The following is a 17,599-nucleotide window of genomic DNA, read 5'->3' on the forward strand; positions in this document are numbered from 1 at the left end:
TTTAACTAGGTGGCACTCAGTGGAGTTCTGCTTCATGCAATGTCATATATAGAACAGTTTCATAGAAATCATAATTTTTTACACTTCAGAGACAGTACTGACCCAGCAAGCAGTACACACGGTTTCCTGGGAGACGATAAGTATTTTTCCAAGAATTCTGGGACTACATTAGAACACACTTTAACCATAATACTATCTTTTTCCTTTGTCTCTAAAGTGGTGGTAACTCTATGAATCAGTTTATTAATCCTTCTTGGAATGTGACGATTAATTATTATGAAATGCCTAAGTGCTGACAGAAGTGCAAGATAATCTAGTTCAGGTGGCACAAGAAAAGTCAATGAGAAAAACAAACATTTTTTAACTTTGTTTATTTGTAGCTTAAAATGTAATGCCATACAGTTTTAACAATCACTTAAAAAAGGATTTATATTTGCAGAAAACAGAAGCAAAACAGAAAGATATGAAATAAAATGCCATCTTGCTTCAAGTTTTCAAATCAGTACTTAGAGTACTAATATACATCTATATACATTGCAAGTATATTTTACAAATATACTATGAGTAATCTTGAAACCGCAATAAATATCAAGTAGGTTTTTAGGCACACGCATAAAAAAATGCGAAATCTGCATAATTCTTGAGAGTGCTGAGTGACTCATTCTTAGATCATTTTCACACATATATTTTACACAAAATATACAGCCATCACACACATGATCCCTAGTCACCTCAGAACCTCACCTTTCATCCCAGCATTTGTGCCTTCTTATTCTTTGATACTATTGCTCTATACAGCTATTACATAAGAAAATACTTTGCAGTTTTCTTCAACTAATTGCCTAAGAAGGTATCAATGCTACCAAAATAAGTACAGCCTATCTACACAATATGTTCATGGAAGTGTGCTGAGTGGCACCAACTTACAGAACTGGTCATTGTAACCCTGGGGGTTACCCTGAAGGCAAACTTATAAATTTTGAAGTATACCATTTTTGAGTTGCCCATACCATGACATCCAGAAATTATTAGAAACTGAGGTAACACCTGTGGTTTTTAGAGATAGGAATCCTTGAAAAATACACCAAAGGTATTTTTGAAAATTCTGACCAACATGGACCTCAGTTATTGTACACTGTGTCTGTGGCTCTTTCTGTGCAAATGTAAACCAGAGAATCCAAAGGAATGCTCATGTTGAATTTACATACACTGCTAGGATTAAAGATCACAGCCATGGAGCACCTGAGATCGCCCTCTGATAAGCGAAGTCTAACGCTTCTCTTAGTAGAGCCAATGTTCATTGACAAAAATGAACCAAATAAAATCCCACTGATTTTTGCCCCCCAGCTACAAGTCAGATTCTGGCATATCTGGCATATCTGCCATCAAGTACCCTATTCCATATCGTCCATTGGGAGCAGTATCCAGAGTTGGTGATCCACTCTGTTTTCTATAAATATTTTTACCAAAATTTGGAGAGGACATCTCGCTTGATATCTTTCCATGAATGAGGCTTGCATCATCTCCCTCTAAGTTTATAGGCTCCTTCAGAACCCGTCCTCTCTTATAGGTCACAGATGCTAAATTACCAGAACTATCGTCTATAAGGTTGCAGCGACGAATGATGAAGACAATTGGGACAGGCAGTATTGCCAGGACCATCAGAGAGATACAGACAACCATTCCCCACGTTGGGTAGCTCAGAAATTCCTCTGTTGCCTGTTAAAGCCAAAAAACAATTATTAATAGTCTCTTTCTCTGCAGGGACATGAAAAAATATATATTTGTCTCAGGTTTATAAGAAAAGAATCTGGGCTAGTCTTATGATTTTGACTAATGAATTGCTGTGGAAGTGACAGTAAGCAATTTCCAGGGCAAAGCCTTAAAGGCCTTGCTGTTTCTGCCTTTGTGTCTTAGAATGCTACCCTGAGTCTATAATGCCTGGAAGAAACCAAGAATGAAAGCTCACATAGAGCCCAGGTCTCCAAGTTTAATCAACTGTATGAGTTAGCTCACACAAGACCCAAAGAAGAATCATCCAGCTCATCCACAGAACCCTAAGAAATAATAAATCATCATTGCTTTCAGTCATTAAGTTTGGGGGTCATATGTTACTAAGCAATAGTTACCTGTTACATGTGCCACATTATCTTTCTAAAATCTGAAATTAAATTTTGAACTACATCTGGCCCCAAGGGTTTTGGTAAGGGATAACAGACTTATTTGTTTAGAATAGTCTTGAATTTAGTTGTTATTATATAGAATTACTGAGGTATCTGAAAAATAAGCATTCTGATTTTCTAACTGCTAATATGTACTTTAAGATTGCATTACTATGTAGCTACAGCAACATGACAACAGAAATTGAAATAGTCGTGGCTAATATAAAACAGTTATAGCGAAACTTTACTTCAGTATTTACTTAAATTATGTATACATGGCTAATGAACAGTTTCATTGTTAGAGTATCTCAGATATAAGTTAGTAAATTTATACAGGAAAAAATATTTCTGGTGGTTTGATCAATATGTTTTCTAAAGTCAAAGGCCCAATTGGTTCATCTATGGTGACATGAATAAAATTACTTTAATGAGGACCAAGTCAGTACTTTTCATGTACTAAAAAAGTCCACAACATATAAAAAAATCATACATATTTGGGGCCAAAAGAACATAAAAATCTCAAGATCCTCACATAAAAGCAACACCATTCATTTAACCGCAAACTATACTGTGAAAAAAGCAAAAAACAAAAACCTCTAAAATGACATTTTATGTATATTTTTATCTACCTTCCTTATTTTGCATTTTACCTTATCTTCAATCCATGCATTATAGCCAGGAGGACTTAATCCCATATTCACAATGCTAGCAATTAGCAGTGATAATAGCATTAGAGGAGAAATATATTTCCACATATAGTAGTAATATCTGTTGGGAGCAAAGCCCAGCATATCCTTTAAGTCTTCCATAAACCTAAATAGAACGAAGGAATTTAATTATTCCTCGAGTTAATATAGCTATATTAAAATATGGTAAATTACATGTCCTTTAAAATATGCATGATATCAATGGTTTGACGGGGGTTAACCATGATACCCTATGACATTTTACACTGAGTCTAAAAGTCATATTGGAAGATGACTTATAAAATTAAGAACATTTATAAAGTAAAATGGAACCAGTTTACTGTAATTTTCATTTGGAGAAAGTCCCCGTAAGTCAATTACTGGAAAGTCTCCTCCAACTGATGATTTCCACTCTATGAACACAATATTTGCAATACATTAAAATTTCCTTGTTTCTTTTTTTTTAATTAGCCATATGTAATATCATCCAATCCAATTGGTGTTTATATTATCTGACCTCTCATTTCTTTTTGTAGTCTGTTTTTTCAACTGAAAGAAGGTCCATACATTGCAGTTGATGTATGTGTTTCTCAGACCATTTTTCATCTCTAAGTTCCTCATACATGTCTTCATCGTTTCCGCTGATTTTTTGTTGAATCAGCTGGTCACTTTGTCCCACAGTCTGTATTTGGCTGATTGCATTCCCACAGTTTTGCTTCACAAGAGCATTTGATCCTCCTATTTCCCATGAATTAACACTTAGACCTAGTAATGATTAGACTTAACATGGTTTTTTTTTTAAGAGTCAGGTTATTGAGGTACTTTTTACCTGAAGTAAAATTCACCCTTTTTAATTGTATGATGTTAACACTGTCAGGAACATGTAGCCATTTCATACTAGTCTACATCCCTTAATGTTTATGTCGAGATAAATATTTACTGCCCACCCACCAGCCCTTGTATTAATGTTTCTGCAGACTTCTTGGTTGTCTAAACCTAGTTCTCTCGTAGATTCTTCAAAAAGAGATCGTAGTAACTATATTTCCTAATTTCTTGCATGTTTCTAATTGTTTGTCTGTGGTCACTATACCTGAATGTCAGTTCAGCTGACTTTAAAATCTGTGGCTTACGTTTTTTCCTTGAGAATCATACATATGTCTAACTACATAATATTGTTACAAAAATTTTGTTAACTATTAGATTTTTCTCTTATAAATAATCTTCTTTGCTGTGTTTTGTTTTGTATTATTTTTGCCTGGTTGCCCTTTTTCTTTGTCTTGTAGTAACAAGGCTTTGTTAGCTAGGCTATGTCCTCGTGTTGGCCTTTATGTCTATTTCTCCAAGTATATTGTTTGCCCTTTCAACATTCAAATTAATTATTTCAGGCAAGTTTCTTCAATTATAGTTTTTAGCATTTGTTCTGGCTACTGTTTTTAGAGGCCTTCATTGTACATATGCTGAATCATCTTTGCTTAACTACTGTGTTTATTTATTTCTCTTAAATCCTTTGTTATTTCTCCTTGATTTTCAAAAGCATCCCTCCTTTCTAGCTTCTAATTCTTCTGAAATTAGGCACTGTGCTTATCATTTTTGTTTTCTTTTTAATTTGATCTTCATTTCTTAAGTGTTTTTCTTTTATTTACAATTATTTCCTGAGTTCTATCACCTCTGTTTTCAAATCTCCCTTTTCTCTAATTCTCAATTTTAAAATAACTGATTTCTGCTCTTCTTTGGTGGCTTCTATCATTTTTAAACATTTATTTCACCTCATTTTGAAGTATTGTTAGTTTTCCATCTATTTTGCATGTGTGCTTTTGTTGTCTGCAGAGATTTTACTCTTTTTTTTAAAAAAAAAGATTTTACTCTTTTTTTTTTTAAAAAGAAACTTTTCTTAAGATTTGGCCACAGTTAAGTGAAATGAATTTTCCTGTGTGTTTTAGGAGGGAGGGATGGGCCTTTCCTCTCTGTTTTTGCAAAGTAATCAAAAAAGGTGGCCTCAGAATTTCTCAGTTCTGTTTACCTCTGCTCTCCTCCTCATACTGACCTGGACTTTCTTTTCCATGGACCCTACTACCTCTCTCCTACTCAACTCAGGTTTTGCTCCCACCACTTTTTCTTCAGTGAAGAGCTTTATCTTGGAAGAGAACTTTGGGTTATTCATTTCAAGAGTTTTTAGAGACCAGATTTCTCCAGCACTGATGATCTTACTGTATTTTGGTCCCTCTGCACTCCGCAAAATGTGGGCAAATATCCTATAGAATTTCTCCCAGTTTAGCTCACTGTCTTCCGATCAGCCTGCCACACATTGCAGGGAGGACCTGGGGGTGACTGGAGAGCTGTCAGAAGCCCAGCTGCATATCGTCTACCATCTCCCACACGGAAGTGATATCACACAGGTCCTGTGGCTGCCAGTGGTTTGCCCCAACCTTTCGTATTTGAGGGTTCACAGGAATATCTTCTTGCCCGTGTTTATGGATATTTAGTTCTGCTTTCTAGTCATTCTTTTTCTCTTTCATTTTTAAAAGGAGACTCAGGAAAATACAATCTATGCAGCCATCACTTTCAGCTTTACAGGATCTTTCTTCTCGTTTCCTCTCGTTCATATTTCTTCCTAATCCCTAACTTGCTATGCTCCAATATTTCTTTTTCTGCATTTGAATTTACTGTCTCAAAGGTTTAGGTTTTGAAAGCCTTCTTTCTCTCAACTCTGTGTCTGGAAATGTAGGTAAATGTGGCAGAAGACAGAGAAGAGCTGAGCTCATGACACTGTTGAAGGTGAACAGGAAGAATATAAGGTTGCTACGACATTTAAAGGAGGGGAAAGTAAATAAATGAGAGCATTTTAGACAGGAGAATTCTAATTCTGCTCGTAGGACAAGATATGAGCTTTAGAAACCAACAGACCTGGTTGCGAATCATAGCTCCGTCATCTTTTAATGTATATCTTAGTCCTTCTGAGCTTAATCTTTGGCATTTTCGAAAAAGATAATACCTGTCTTGGAGGATTATTGTTAGACTCATAGACAACATATGCAGAGCACACTACCTCACATACAGCAGAAATTTATAGATGCAAGTATTATTAATAGTATTCTTCTTCCTGTTGTTATAATGATTATTATTTAGGAACTACTAAAAAGAAATATTTACTACTCTGCCTATTGTAAATGTTGAACTGTTTAAATGGAAATCTAAATTATGATCTTGTTGATCCATAGATCAGTCCAATAACAATGTCAAATTCCAACACAGTGCAGGTTAGGAGTTGGGGGTAGCTTGGTAGAGTGTAGAAATATCTGGTTTTGAAATTAAAGTCCTGGCTCTGCAACTAACATACTGCGTCCTCCTGTACAAGTAGGGCCAATTTTCCATCTAGGATATGGGTAATATTAGTTATCACAGATTGTTATAATGACTAACATTAAATGCGTGTCATACAGCTATTACTACTATTGCTATATAGTACATGATCGTTAAATGTAAGTTCCCCTATCTTTCCTTGCCTGGAGCTTTTGCCAGTAATAAAAACATTCTTTAAGTTTTGTCGCAAAGCTCACTCAACACCAATAAAGTTCTTTATGTTGTTTAAGAGGACTCTGGTCCTCAATTAACTTATTCCTACTTCACAGAGACCTCTAATAAGCTTGATGGTCTTATTACCTTTAGTTAATCCATATATGTTAACTAAAGACCACAACTTTAAAAAATATTGGACAAGGCCTCCAGAAACTTTTTTTATTCTGAGGCTACTCTAATGCTTCATTTCATGCCAAGTATATATACTTTTCAAACCGATCAGGTATATAATTCAAAGGTTTAAGCATCTCATGAAGTCATGACTCCACATAAATAAGAAGTTTATGTACAGCAAATGGCATATATATCCTGGAGCATCATATATATATGCCACTTCCCAAAATTGGCCTGCTACATAAAACATTGTGTAACATGATAAAATAAGGCATTTTATAGCATAACAAAATAAAATTCCTCTTGTAAAACAGGTTAGCAACGTAATTAGAAGTATAGTCTTTAGAGTTAAGCAAAAATGGCTATGAATCCCAGGTCTGCCTCTGTTCAGGTGTGTGACGAGCAAGTCACTTGGTGTCTCACGAAGCCCGCATTTTCTTATCTGTAACAATAGCTCAAAACAACTTAACAAGGTTCTTGGAACTTTGCCAACATGCTCTAAACCTTGGAAGTTCCTATCTGATAGCCAGAATTAAATCAAAGCTCCAAAATCCTAAACTACATTACCATCTACACCATTCTATCTAATCACCTAATAAGGGGATATACTTCATTAAAATTATCGAATGAAGAGGAGCCTGCAAAAGATTTGATTTTTGTGGCGAGGAATTTTTCCCTCTAGTCACTTCCCTCCTCTTCTAAATGAGATATATAATAACAATTGGTCTTTCCAAGAGAGAGATGAAAAATGAATGCATAAGAGAGAATATACTTACTTATCTATGCCATAAACAAAGGATACAGCAACATTCTCCAAAATGACTACAATTAGCAGAGGCAGCGTAGCAGAATAATCATCAAACATTGTAACAAAGTAATTCCCAGAGCGCTGCACAAACATCAGGCCAATACAAAATGCCAGAAGACAACAGATAACTGGACCAAAGGAATAAATAACAAAATTAAGCCCTACTCAGAGTCAAGTCTTTTAAACTTCATTATAAGTTATTATATGCAAACAATGATTTTGTTTCCACTTTTATAAGTTGTCAATGATACAAATAGGATACCTTTCCTGATACCATGGAATATAACATATTGGGAATTAGTTACCTGGATTTAGCCCCAGATTTAATATGAATTCATTGTAAGACAGTAACTCAACTCATCTCGAGCCTGTGGAAACGTGTTTACTAAACACAGATAACAAATGAGGCAAAACTGAGGATATATTAGAAGTATAAATCTCCATACCCTTCTTCTCCTTATTAACAGCAAAGTGACCTTTTCAGGCAGCAAATGTTTGTGGGTCATTTCTACTTTTAAGAATGTTTTATAGTTTTGGAAGCAATACTGAATTTTGAAATTAATAATGAGATTAATGTAGCTTATAATAAGACTATGATAACATGTATTTTTCTATCTGATTGAAATATGGTTATTGTTAAAGCATAACTGAAAAAAATCTGATGAGACCTTGCCTTAGCAGCAATCCATATCTCTGTCCTGATAGTGCCCAAACAGATTAGTTGGGAATACATCTGTGACAGGGTTGGGCAACCTGATTCTCCAGGTAACTAAGAAGAACCATCTAAAAGGAGTTTCTGCAGCAGTACTGAAGAAAGATGCAGAAACTTCTAACCAGCTACCCTTAATATAGAAAGTTAGAATTCTGGAATCCATATGATATTCCCATATTTTTGTTAGACTCTTTATTCTCTCTTGCACGTTGGTAGAGAAGACCTCAAAAATAAAAGATGACTGTGTTCTCTTTCTCAAACAGCTTTTAGCAGAGGTGAGTAAAAGTGAAAGAAGTGGAGCAGGTAAGGGCAGTTCAGAAGGGGAGAAAAGACATCCTGGGGGTTCCATCTGATGGGGCTTCCCTAAAAATCTCAATAAGTATGGGTTAAATTAAGCCATTTCCTCCATCTTGTAAGCGCTATGCTAGTGGTATGAGTTACATCGTACATAAGTGAATATTATATATAAACATACCATGTAGAAAAGGAAAAGTAGCATTCACTTGGAGTCTAATGCATATTGAAATATTTGAATGCTTGTCACAGCAAATTGTACTCAAAGTCTCAGGATCCAAGTAACTAACAGAGCTTGGATTTGAACCACAGCCTGTGTCCCTCTCACTTTCTCCTAATTACATTATAGTATAAGGTAGATAGGAAGAAAGTGTATTCCAGGTGTTAAAGACACTGAGAGTTTTGCTGACGATGTGAGAGGAACAGATAATGAGTAAGTCACTTATCTAAGTCCTACTGTCCTATCAGAGGAGATGAAAACATCTGACAAAGGTGATGGGGGAACATTTCATCTAAGTATATAAAACATGACTCAAAGTAAAAGTATGATCCCAGAATACAGGTAACAGGGGTAGAGAGTATATTCCTCTTTACTCTGACCTAAAGGTCTTCCACTGGGAGTTACCAAATACTCACATGTGTGTTTCTCCCTCTACACTGTTGTTTTCCCTTTAATTTTGCAAACCCTCTTACCACAGGAGGGTTGGGATATGGGGCAAAGACGAGGAAAGCAGCAAAGATGACTGTTACTTAGTCTGCATGTCAGGCAGGGTATTGATAGCCTTCAAATAAATAGAAACTGCAGAAGTAGAGACTGCCTTTCAGGAAAAGACAGAGACATTTCTCATTTATGTTCAGCTGAATCAAAGATATTTAGATGTAAATACCTCACAAACTGCTGAAATTGTTTTATACACACACACTTAGCAGGACGATGAGTGATAAAGATATATATGTATTTGAGAGTTATTTACACATAAATTATTACTAAATCTTTCAGAGCTAAAAACAGAGCCTTGGGGAGCTTGTGTACCACTGCCCAGCATTTAAGATCATCTATGTATTTTTTCCAATTAATTATTGCATCACTTACCGACACTGTTGCTGCACTCTGGTCTGGCTGGCTTCCTCGCTGCTTCCTTTGTCTCTACTTGGCTATGTTTATGAACACTATCCTCTGACCCCTGAGAAGACCCCTCCCCTTTCGAATTCAATTTCCATGCCTTTCTCTGACAGTTCCCTCTGCTGCGTCTTCATTCGTAGAACAGGTAAAGTCCCTATCATGCTATCAGTATATTACATGGTACAAGTCTTATCTACCCACCTTGATTTTAATTATCAGTCCTATTCTTTTTAGAGGAGAGGCTGTCCTATATCTCTGTATCTCTGTTGTAATTTCTCTTATATCCTTGATATCCCTCAAATGTGAGGACCATGCAACACACAACCAGTACTTTAATAACTACTTGTAGATTGGACTTTTAACAACCATCAATATTGATAAATTGTGTTATTGTCTTTCCTACCTAGATGTATTAACTTCTATCAGGCTACAATTGCTCTTTTATATGAGAACTCAGTTTAGGTTTATCAATTTCAGCTATGCACTTTTGGAAAATCCAATGACCTGAACTACTATTTTTATAATTATCTGAGTTGAATACAAAATTATACATGAACATTCTGTGACTTTGTTCTAGCGCCAGTAATTCATGATAATGACATTATTACTAATAAAGAGTAATGGAGTAAATGATCACTAATAATTAATAGAATCTGTATTAAATATGTCATTTGCATATTATATAAATAAATCCCTAAATAACAAATACTAGTATTATTAATAAGTAGACATTAATAATAAACACTTTTCCTATTTCCATCTCTGATCTCTCACCAAGGGTAAAACAGCCCACCACATCAGTTCAATGGAAAGTCAAATACATAAAAACTAACCAGTGAGAATTTCTTTCCTCACTTTGAATGTGTCCACAATGGGTGTGATGATCCCTTCAATGGTTCCAAACATGCTGCCAAGCCCTAGATTTACCAGCATGAGGAAGAACATCACTGACCAGAAGGGAGATGCAGGGAAATGTGTCATTGCTTCTGTAAAGGCAATAAAAGCTAAGCCAGTCCCCTGAACAGCCTGTAAGATATACAAAACAGCCACGTTAATACAGAGCAATATGAAGTGCTGGCTATATACATCAGTTGCAAAGGGCAGGAGAACTCTGAATAATGCATGGGAGTTACTGGAGATAAACACGCTGATACCATGTTGTCTCCTAAGAAACTGTGCCTCTAAACAAAATTCAAGGTGACCGTGTTATCTCATAAAAACAGCAGGTAGACCAAAATTTTAAAAGAACTTTAAGAGTAAGTTAGTAATTAAATCTTTCCTTACAGAAATCAAGATTTTATGTTAATAATGGCTTCATCCATAATTTCCTGCACGTGATTCTTTATGTTTAGTCTCAAGTACAGTTAGCTATCTTAAAGCAAGTGATTAACAGCCAATTTCTCCATTATATTTTCCTTTTTGCCAATGTAAAGAGAGGGTGACAATTAATGCAAGGCTATTTATTCATGTTCACCTATGTTGTGTTTATTAAAATGTATGACAGTGGCTGGAAAAAGGACTTAATCATGACTTATTGAACACAGTTATTAAGATGAGCAAATATCATTCATGTGTCCAAACAACCATACAATATGTAAATGATAATTGCAATTCAAGTTTTGTATTAAATATTATACCAGGAAAGGTACCAGACTAATTTCATTTTCTGGGATGAAAATCACCTAATTTATATCCATATTTTAAATTTTTGTGGCTTAATCAGTGAAACTGCTTTTCAAAGTAAAACAAACATTTTTGATTTAAGAAAATGTGTTCTCTGAAATAAAGAATGTGAATTTTGAAACAGCATGATCTTCCGCAGGTATTTTAAAGATTATTTTCCTAAAAGAAGTCTTCTGGGTACTGCATATTTTAAGTTAATAAGAATTATTTTATCGCATAAACATAGCCTACTAACTTTATTTAGCTCATCTTCAATTTGACAGGAATTGAGATGAAGAGAAGGAAACTCTTCTTCTTTCACTTTTTGAATGATGTCATAAACTAAGTGATAATCTTCCGCAGTAACAGCTGAAAAGTTGATATGATGGGGAATAATATCTTGACTAATGTTGCCCATTTTCACAAGTTTGATGACCATTTCCAAATTTCTGAAAAGGAAAACAACATTAATGAACACATGGGTTTGGGAAGGAGATTTTTTAATATAATTATGCCATCAAAAGCTAAAGGAAATCAACAACCATACTCTGCAATGCATTTCTCATTTATGACATTTGCTTTGAAGCCCAGAACTGCAAACACCACCAATGTTGCCAGGATAGAAGTAAAAAAATTGATGAAGGACACCAGGACGGCATCAAAGTGGCAGTTGTTGTCTCTCTTGTTGTAGCTTGAAAAGGCAATGACGCCACCAAATCCCAGACCTAAGGCAAAGAACACCTGAGCTGCAGCTTCTCTCCAGACCTTGGGCTCCAGCATTATTTCAAGCTGTTTAAAATTAAACAGAATATAAGTCAGCTGCAAAAAAATTTCAGAATAATCTACAAGGAATCGGTTCTATTGTTTAAATATATCATAATGACACTTATGCACCCAAAGATTATTTAAAACAGGGGGATAGTCTGTTCTTAAGTAGAAAGAACAAATTTTTCACTCAGGAATAATACAAGGAATATGAATAAGAAAGGCTACAGACTATTGAAACTTTAGACAGAGATGTTACTTAAATACACGGAGAAAATACTTATATGGGAATTTTTAAATATTAAGACAAATCATCAGAGGAGTATTTGAGAGAGAAATGAACTATCTTCACTTATTCTTATTTATGTCTTTGTTTTCTTTCCAAAGCAAAATAAATCAGTTAGCCATAAAAGTTAAATAATTACTTAACAAATACCCTAAGTTTTGTGTTTTCTGAAGTCTAACAGCCAAAGCAGATAATAATTATAAGCTGGGTAGAGCTGAGCTATTTGTACTTTGCGTATTCAGATACGTATTATTCATTCATTGAGTAGTTTCCTGAAAGCCTTTTCTTTGAAAACAGAAGAAATTCAACCATATCATCGCTAAGACCTTTTCAGATCCAAAGTTCTAAAGTTTGGAATCTGTGCTGAACATATATTTCAAGTAACTGTGCTTCACTTCTTAAACAATTATCACTGTATATAACCAAACCTTTTAAATGGAACTATTAATATTAGCCATACCTGGCACAGACCTCAATAAACAGTTAAGTCTGATTTCAGTAGCAGTAGTGTTTAAATTGGTATTTTATCTCTTTTCACCATTGCAGTGAAATTGCCTTTATTGGGAACAATGCCAAATGTGGTTAAGAACATGAGTTACATAGACACTTTCAGATCCTGATTCTGCCATTTAACGATCTAAAAATAGTGCAACCTAGGGCAGGTGGCCTGTCCACTCTGAGTTCAAGCTTTCTCAACTGAAAGATGAGAGTAACAAGACATGTACTACTTATCACATTGCCTGCCGCCCTCGAAGTCCTCAATAATTGCTAACATATGGACTATAGTGGCAGGCACACTGATAAGCACTTTATATGGATGATCTCATTTAATATTCACAACAATCAATGAAATTGTGGCTAATATTATCTGCATCTTAGAAGAGTTAAGTAACCTGCCTCAGGTTACACAGCACTTCTGGGGTAGAGTTGACATATGAACACAGGTAGATTTCAAAATGCATAAGCTCTCAAACATTAGGATATGTTGTTCAATTAATTTTAGTGATTATTACTGAAATTTATGCAATGTTATCATGAAACATAATCATGATTATATTTATAATTTATTTGCAATTAACTAAAATATGCATACTGTTTATTGACTATTGCTGCTACATTACCATTCTACGGTTGATACCATCTAGTAAAATACATTCAACTGTCTATCTCTACTTTGTCCACTAGATGGCAGACAACACCTATGTAATAAAGACATTCTGATTATTTCCAATTCAGGAATTAAATCTCCATTCACTGGGAATATTTCGTGTGCTTAGGTACTTTCTCCCTTACATAAATAATGTAAATTAAAAAGTTATTGACAACGTCTTATCGTTATTATATTAACTATCATCCTACAGTGGCCTAATACAGAATCTTATCAACAGTCCATGAAAAGTGAGCTGAAGAAATAATTAACTCTAAAATAGTTATCTCCAGTTCTGGTTTAAAATGTTAACAGTGCTGCAGTTTTAAATACGGGGACCATGTAAAAGCATCATATCAAAGTATTTAGAGTCTAAAGTATCTATTTAAATTAAATATTTAGAATTATGTCACAAACAATTGCCAACACAGAGAAAGGTGATATTCCAGGAATTCACAACGAAGCTAGTTGTTTTTAACTCAGAGAACTTTTTTTTTTTGATATTGCAAATATAAATATTTTGGTCACTAAGTATGGCCCATCTGAAGCTGATTTAAATTCTAATGTAGCTGAAATTCATAAATCTGAAGTAATTATTCACTGAGGAGTTCCAACAACTCTAAATGATAAACAGAACTTTAGAACTATTCGAGAAAACCAGATCACAGTGTCAACATTTTTGCTACTTGAGAATGAACACCACGTTGGAACCAGATACACAAAGAACACAGCCTCTGTGACACAGTATCAAGGCAGCTGCCAGGAGTGACAATTCCAAGGAGGCTAAAATCTTCTGCCCACATCTCTCAGCACCATGCTTGGCTGCACAGTCATCATTCAGACAACTTCCAATTTCTGAGCTAATTTTGAAATTGTGTTTTTATAAATCGTTGTCTGCCTATGATAGAGTTAGCACACTAATGTGAAGTGTAATGTCAGTGTAAAACCAAAATATATATACACCTCAAACTTGATTTTTCCTGTCAAATCAATATAACAAGTCCACAAGGATTAATCAAGTCAGCTGTAAGTTAAACAACGGAGTCTAAGTTCCGAGCCTTTTAGGAAACTAATGAGAATTTTCCTAAAATGCATACGCATTTATAAAAGTTACAGAACTTCCCAAATGCACTAATGTTAAGTACTATTCTAGAAAATACAAAACTGCAAAACGAAACAAAGTAAGAAACCTTGAATTTCTCTGAGACAGGATTTAGAGGGCAATAGGGTTCTTAACCTGGGTCCATGGATTTTAGGTGATCTGTCAACCTCCTGAGACACTAAGCAAATTAATATGTTCATTATTTGCTCTGGTAAGAAGATTCGATTATCAGGTTTTTTTCAAAGGGGTCCATGTCAAAAGGTTAAGAACCACTGAAATAGAAGAGGAAGAGTAAAGACTGAAAAGTTCTAAAATATACCAGTGTAAAAATGGGAAGTTAATTTATTATAAAATAGGAATTTTTGAAGTTTAAATAGTGAAACTCACTAATGGGGCCTTTAAAATTGGAGAGAGATGGATATAATTATAGATGTCCAAAAGCTCCGGTTTTACTAGGCTGGTTAACATAACAGCTATAATTTAATAGTCTAGTGCACATAGGTTAGAACAATTATCCCTTAAATCTAACTGTGGGAACATTTTAACAATAAACATGAGGCTTTTGTGATCATAAGCCTTAACTAGAAATACAGTACATACCTCAGGGGTAAACATGTGACGGATGCCATCAATTGAACCATTTAAAAGGAGTGCTCTGATTAGGAAGCATATAAGTACCACATACGGGAACAGAGAACTAAAATACATGATCTGCAAAGTAAGAAAGATTAAAAAAAAGTGAGACATCCTAACGACTATTTTCTTCTTCATAGTTAAGATTATGTGTTCTGTTCTATACTGTGAAAGTGGCACTTTTTATAATATGATAAATAATACTTTTAATACCTTGCATAGCCATCATATCAGAGTGGCTTCATAGCCTTGATTCAATGTGACTAGTTAAGATTCTATTTGAGATATAACAAAAAATAAGAAAATTTTCCTTATTGAAACCCCTTTTAAATAGCCCATAGGTATGGTGTAATTTGAATAGTGTTGATTCCTTACAGTTCACAAAACAAGCAATATTTAAGAGAAATGAATGGACACTAACTCGTTAACAAATTTCTACTTTATTGTTTGAGGTAGCAAAAAAAAAAGTCCTTTTTTTGTTTGTTTTTAATTAAGCAAAGTTCCATTATAATTCTATAAAGCTTCTGGAGTAGAGAGTGGTCCTGTTAAAGTTCCTACAGAACTTGAATAATAGTGTAGAGATTTTATGTTCTACTTCAGAAGTTTCATCATTAAAGTTAAGCAAATGTTTATCATAGAAAAGCAGTTGTCCTAACCAGACACGTACTGCCTCCTTGACATCTCCATGTGGTATCCAAAACTTTCCCGATTTTCCCCCAAAGCTGTCCCCACCCAACTCCATCTCCCACCACCCATCCATTTGCTAAAGTCAAACATCCAGAAGTAGTTCTGCACTATTTGTAATATTCTAGTTTCCAAGCTACCACTCAGGTTATCTCATTCCCTGCTTAACCCACTCCAGGGATCTCTAATGCAGTTGGAGTAAAAGGCGAATTTCTCCCTCTGTCCTGCAAAGCCTTAGACTAGGCTGCCTACCTGCCTGCCCCGCCACTCTTCCCCCAGCTGAGCTTCAGCCCCGAGGAAAACCAAGCTCTTTAGCTTCAGGGCCAGAGCAGGCTGTGCCCTCAGTCTGAGGTATTCATCTCCCTCATCTGTCCGAGACTCGCTCCTCTCTGTTATTTTACGTCTTATCTTCATTTTCTCAAGACTACCTGGAACACCCAGAATAAGGTGATGCCTTTTTCTCATCCAGTATACCTCCATCTGCCCTCCTCTATGCCCCATGAACCTTCAATATTATTTTGTTTTGTCTTGACAGCATTTAACACTGTTGAACTTATCTTGTTTATTTGTTAATTTTCAATCTCCCCTACTGGAATATAAGCTCTGTGAGGGCAAGGACTTCTTCTCTCCTGTTCACTACCAAATCTCAAATACCTAACAGAGTTCCTAACACATAGTACGTATATAATACTTATCTGAGGAGGAAGGAATGGAGGAAGGGTAGGAAGAATGGAGAAAAAAACTGCCATAGCAGAGGATGGCTCAGGCAGGTTAGAGATATGGAATCCTATAGTAACTGTAGACAAACAATAGGCAAGTCAACACAATAATTTGCCCCTCTTCTACTGTTCTGTATACCTTATAATTGTATTAAGCATTCTAAGAAAAAAAATTAATATTACAAATAAAATCTCAGCATAATTAGAAACCCATATTTTTTCTAAAAATAATTATATTTTAATTAGTTGTAAAGAAATATAATTTTTGATCATTTCAAAATGGTATAATTTTTAAAATTTTTATTTATAAAAATGGTATAATTTTTAAATTTCATCCATTCATCCACATTTCTTGATTTCTTATCAGAATGCTTTTAGATGGAGTACATTTTTTTCATTCTTTCTGCCTACTTTTAGCATTCTTTAAATTTGTGGGTCTACCATATATCTATTCAAGTAGCCTTGATCTCACTTGATTACAGCTATTCCTTTTATGATTCTTCTTCACAAATCTTGGGGCTAACCAGAAGCATGGATTCACCTTTGCACAATTGCTTTTTTTGTTTTTTTTTTAACAGAACTCAAATTTGCTGCCTTATAAATGACTTAAAGGACTTCCATTAATGCATTTATTTTAAAAATGAAAATGAAGGCTGCACACTAAAATAATCTGGATAGTTTGATCATGATTTTTTCCAATAAATACAGTGTACCCTCAGTATATTTTTAATATAATTTCAAATTAGAAGCTAAAGGAAGAAATGATTCTTCCTGTATGTGTATTTGCCCAGGCTAAACAACTCTAACACACCTGAATATGGTTCTCTTCCCCACATCCCATAACAACTGACCAACAAGTCCAATTGACTCCAAATTTCATCTGTCCCTTCGTTTTCATCCTCAGTGACGTGTCACTTTTCACTATTAGCTTCCTTCTCATTTTGCCTCTCGATTTTTCCCTGCCAGCTCTCCTCTACATCCCTGAAATTCATCACCCACACTGCTACCAGAAAGATCTTTCTAAGGATCTGATGGTGTAATGAACTGCTAAAAATCTTCAAATATTTCACACCGTTTGTTAAGTAACAGCCAGTCATTTTACCAGTGTCTATAGATACTTTAATAC

At 34.9% G+C, this 17,599-nt stretch overlaps 1 protein-coding gene across 1 annotated transcript in view; it reads right to left on the reverse strand.

The window, feature by feature from the left end:
• Positions 1–362: 362 nt before the first annotated feature.
• Positions 363–17,599, reverse strand: part of SLC6A15 (solute carrier family 6 member 15) — a 47,493-nt gene continuing 30,256 nt past the window's right edge. The window contains exons 6-12 of the mRNA XM_029205567.1: positions 15,038–15,148; positions 11,685–11,926; positions 11,394–11,586; positions 10,309–10,501; positions 7,315–7,474; positions 2,813–2,975; positions 363–1,719 (exon numbers count right to left, since the gene is read on the reverse strand). Coding sequence (XP_029061400.1) covers positions 1,348–1,719; positions 2,813–2,975; positions 7,315–7,474; positions 10,309–10,501; positions 11,394–11,586; positions 11,685–11,926; positions 15,038–15,148 — 1,434 coding nt within the window. The 3' untranslated portion in view covers positions 363–1,347. The remainder of the gene's footprint in view (positions 1,720–2,812; positions 2,976–7,314; positions 7,475–10,308; positions 10,502–11,393; positions 11,587–11,684; positions 11,927–15,037; positions 15,149–17,599) is intronic.

This window comes from Monodon monoceros, unplaced genomic scaffold (assembly GCF_005190385.1).
Source record: "Monodon monoceros isolate NGI ecotype Baffin Bay Population unplaced genomic scaffold, NGI_Narwhal_1 Super_Scaffold_6, whole genome shotgun sequence".
NCBI classification, from domain to species: Eukaryota; Metazoa; Chordata; class Mammalia; order Artiodactyla; family Monodontidae; genus Monodon; species Monodon monoceros.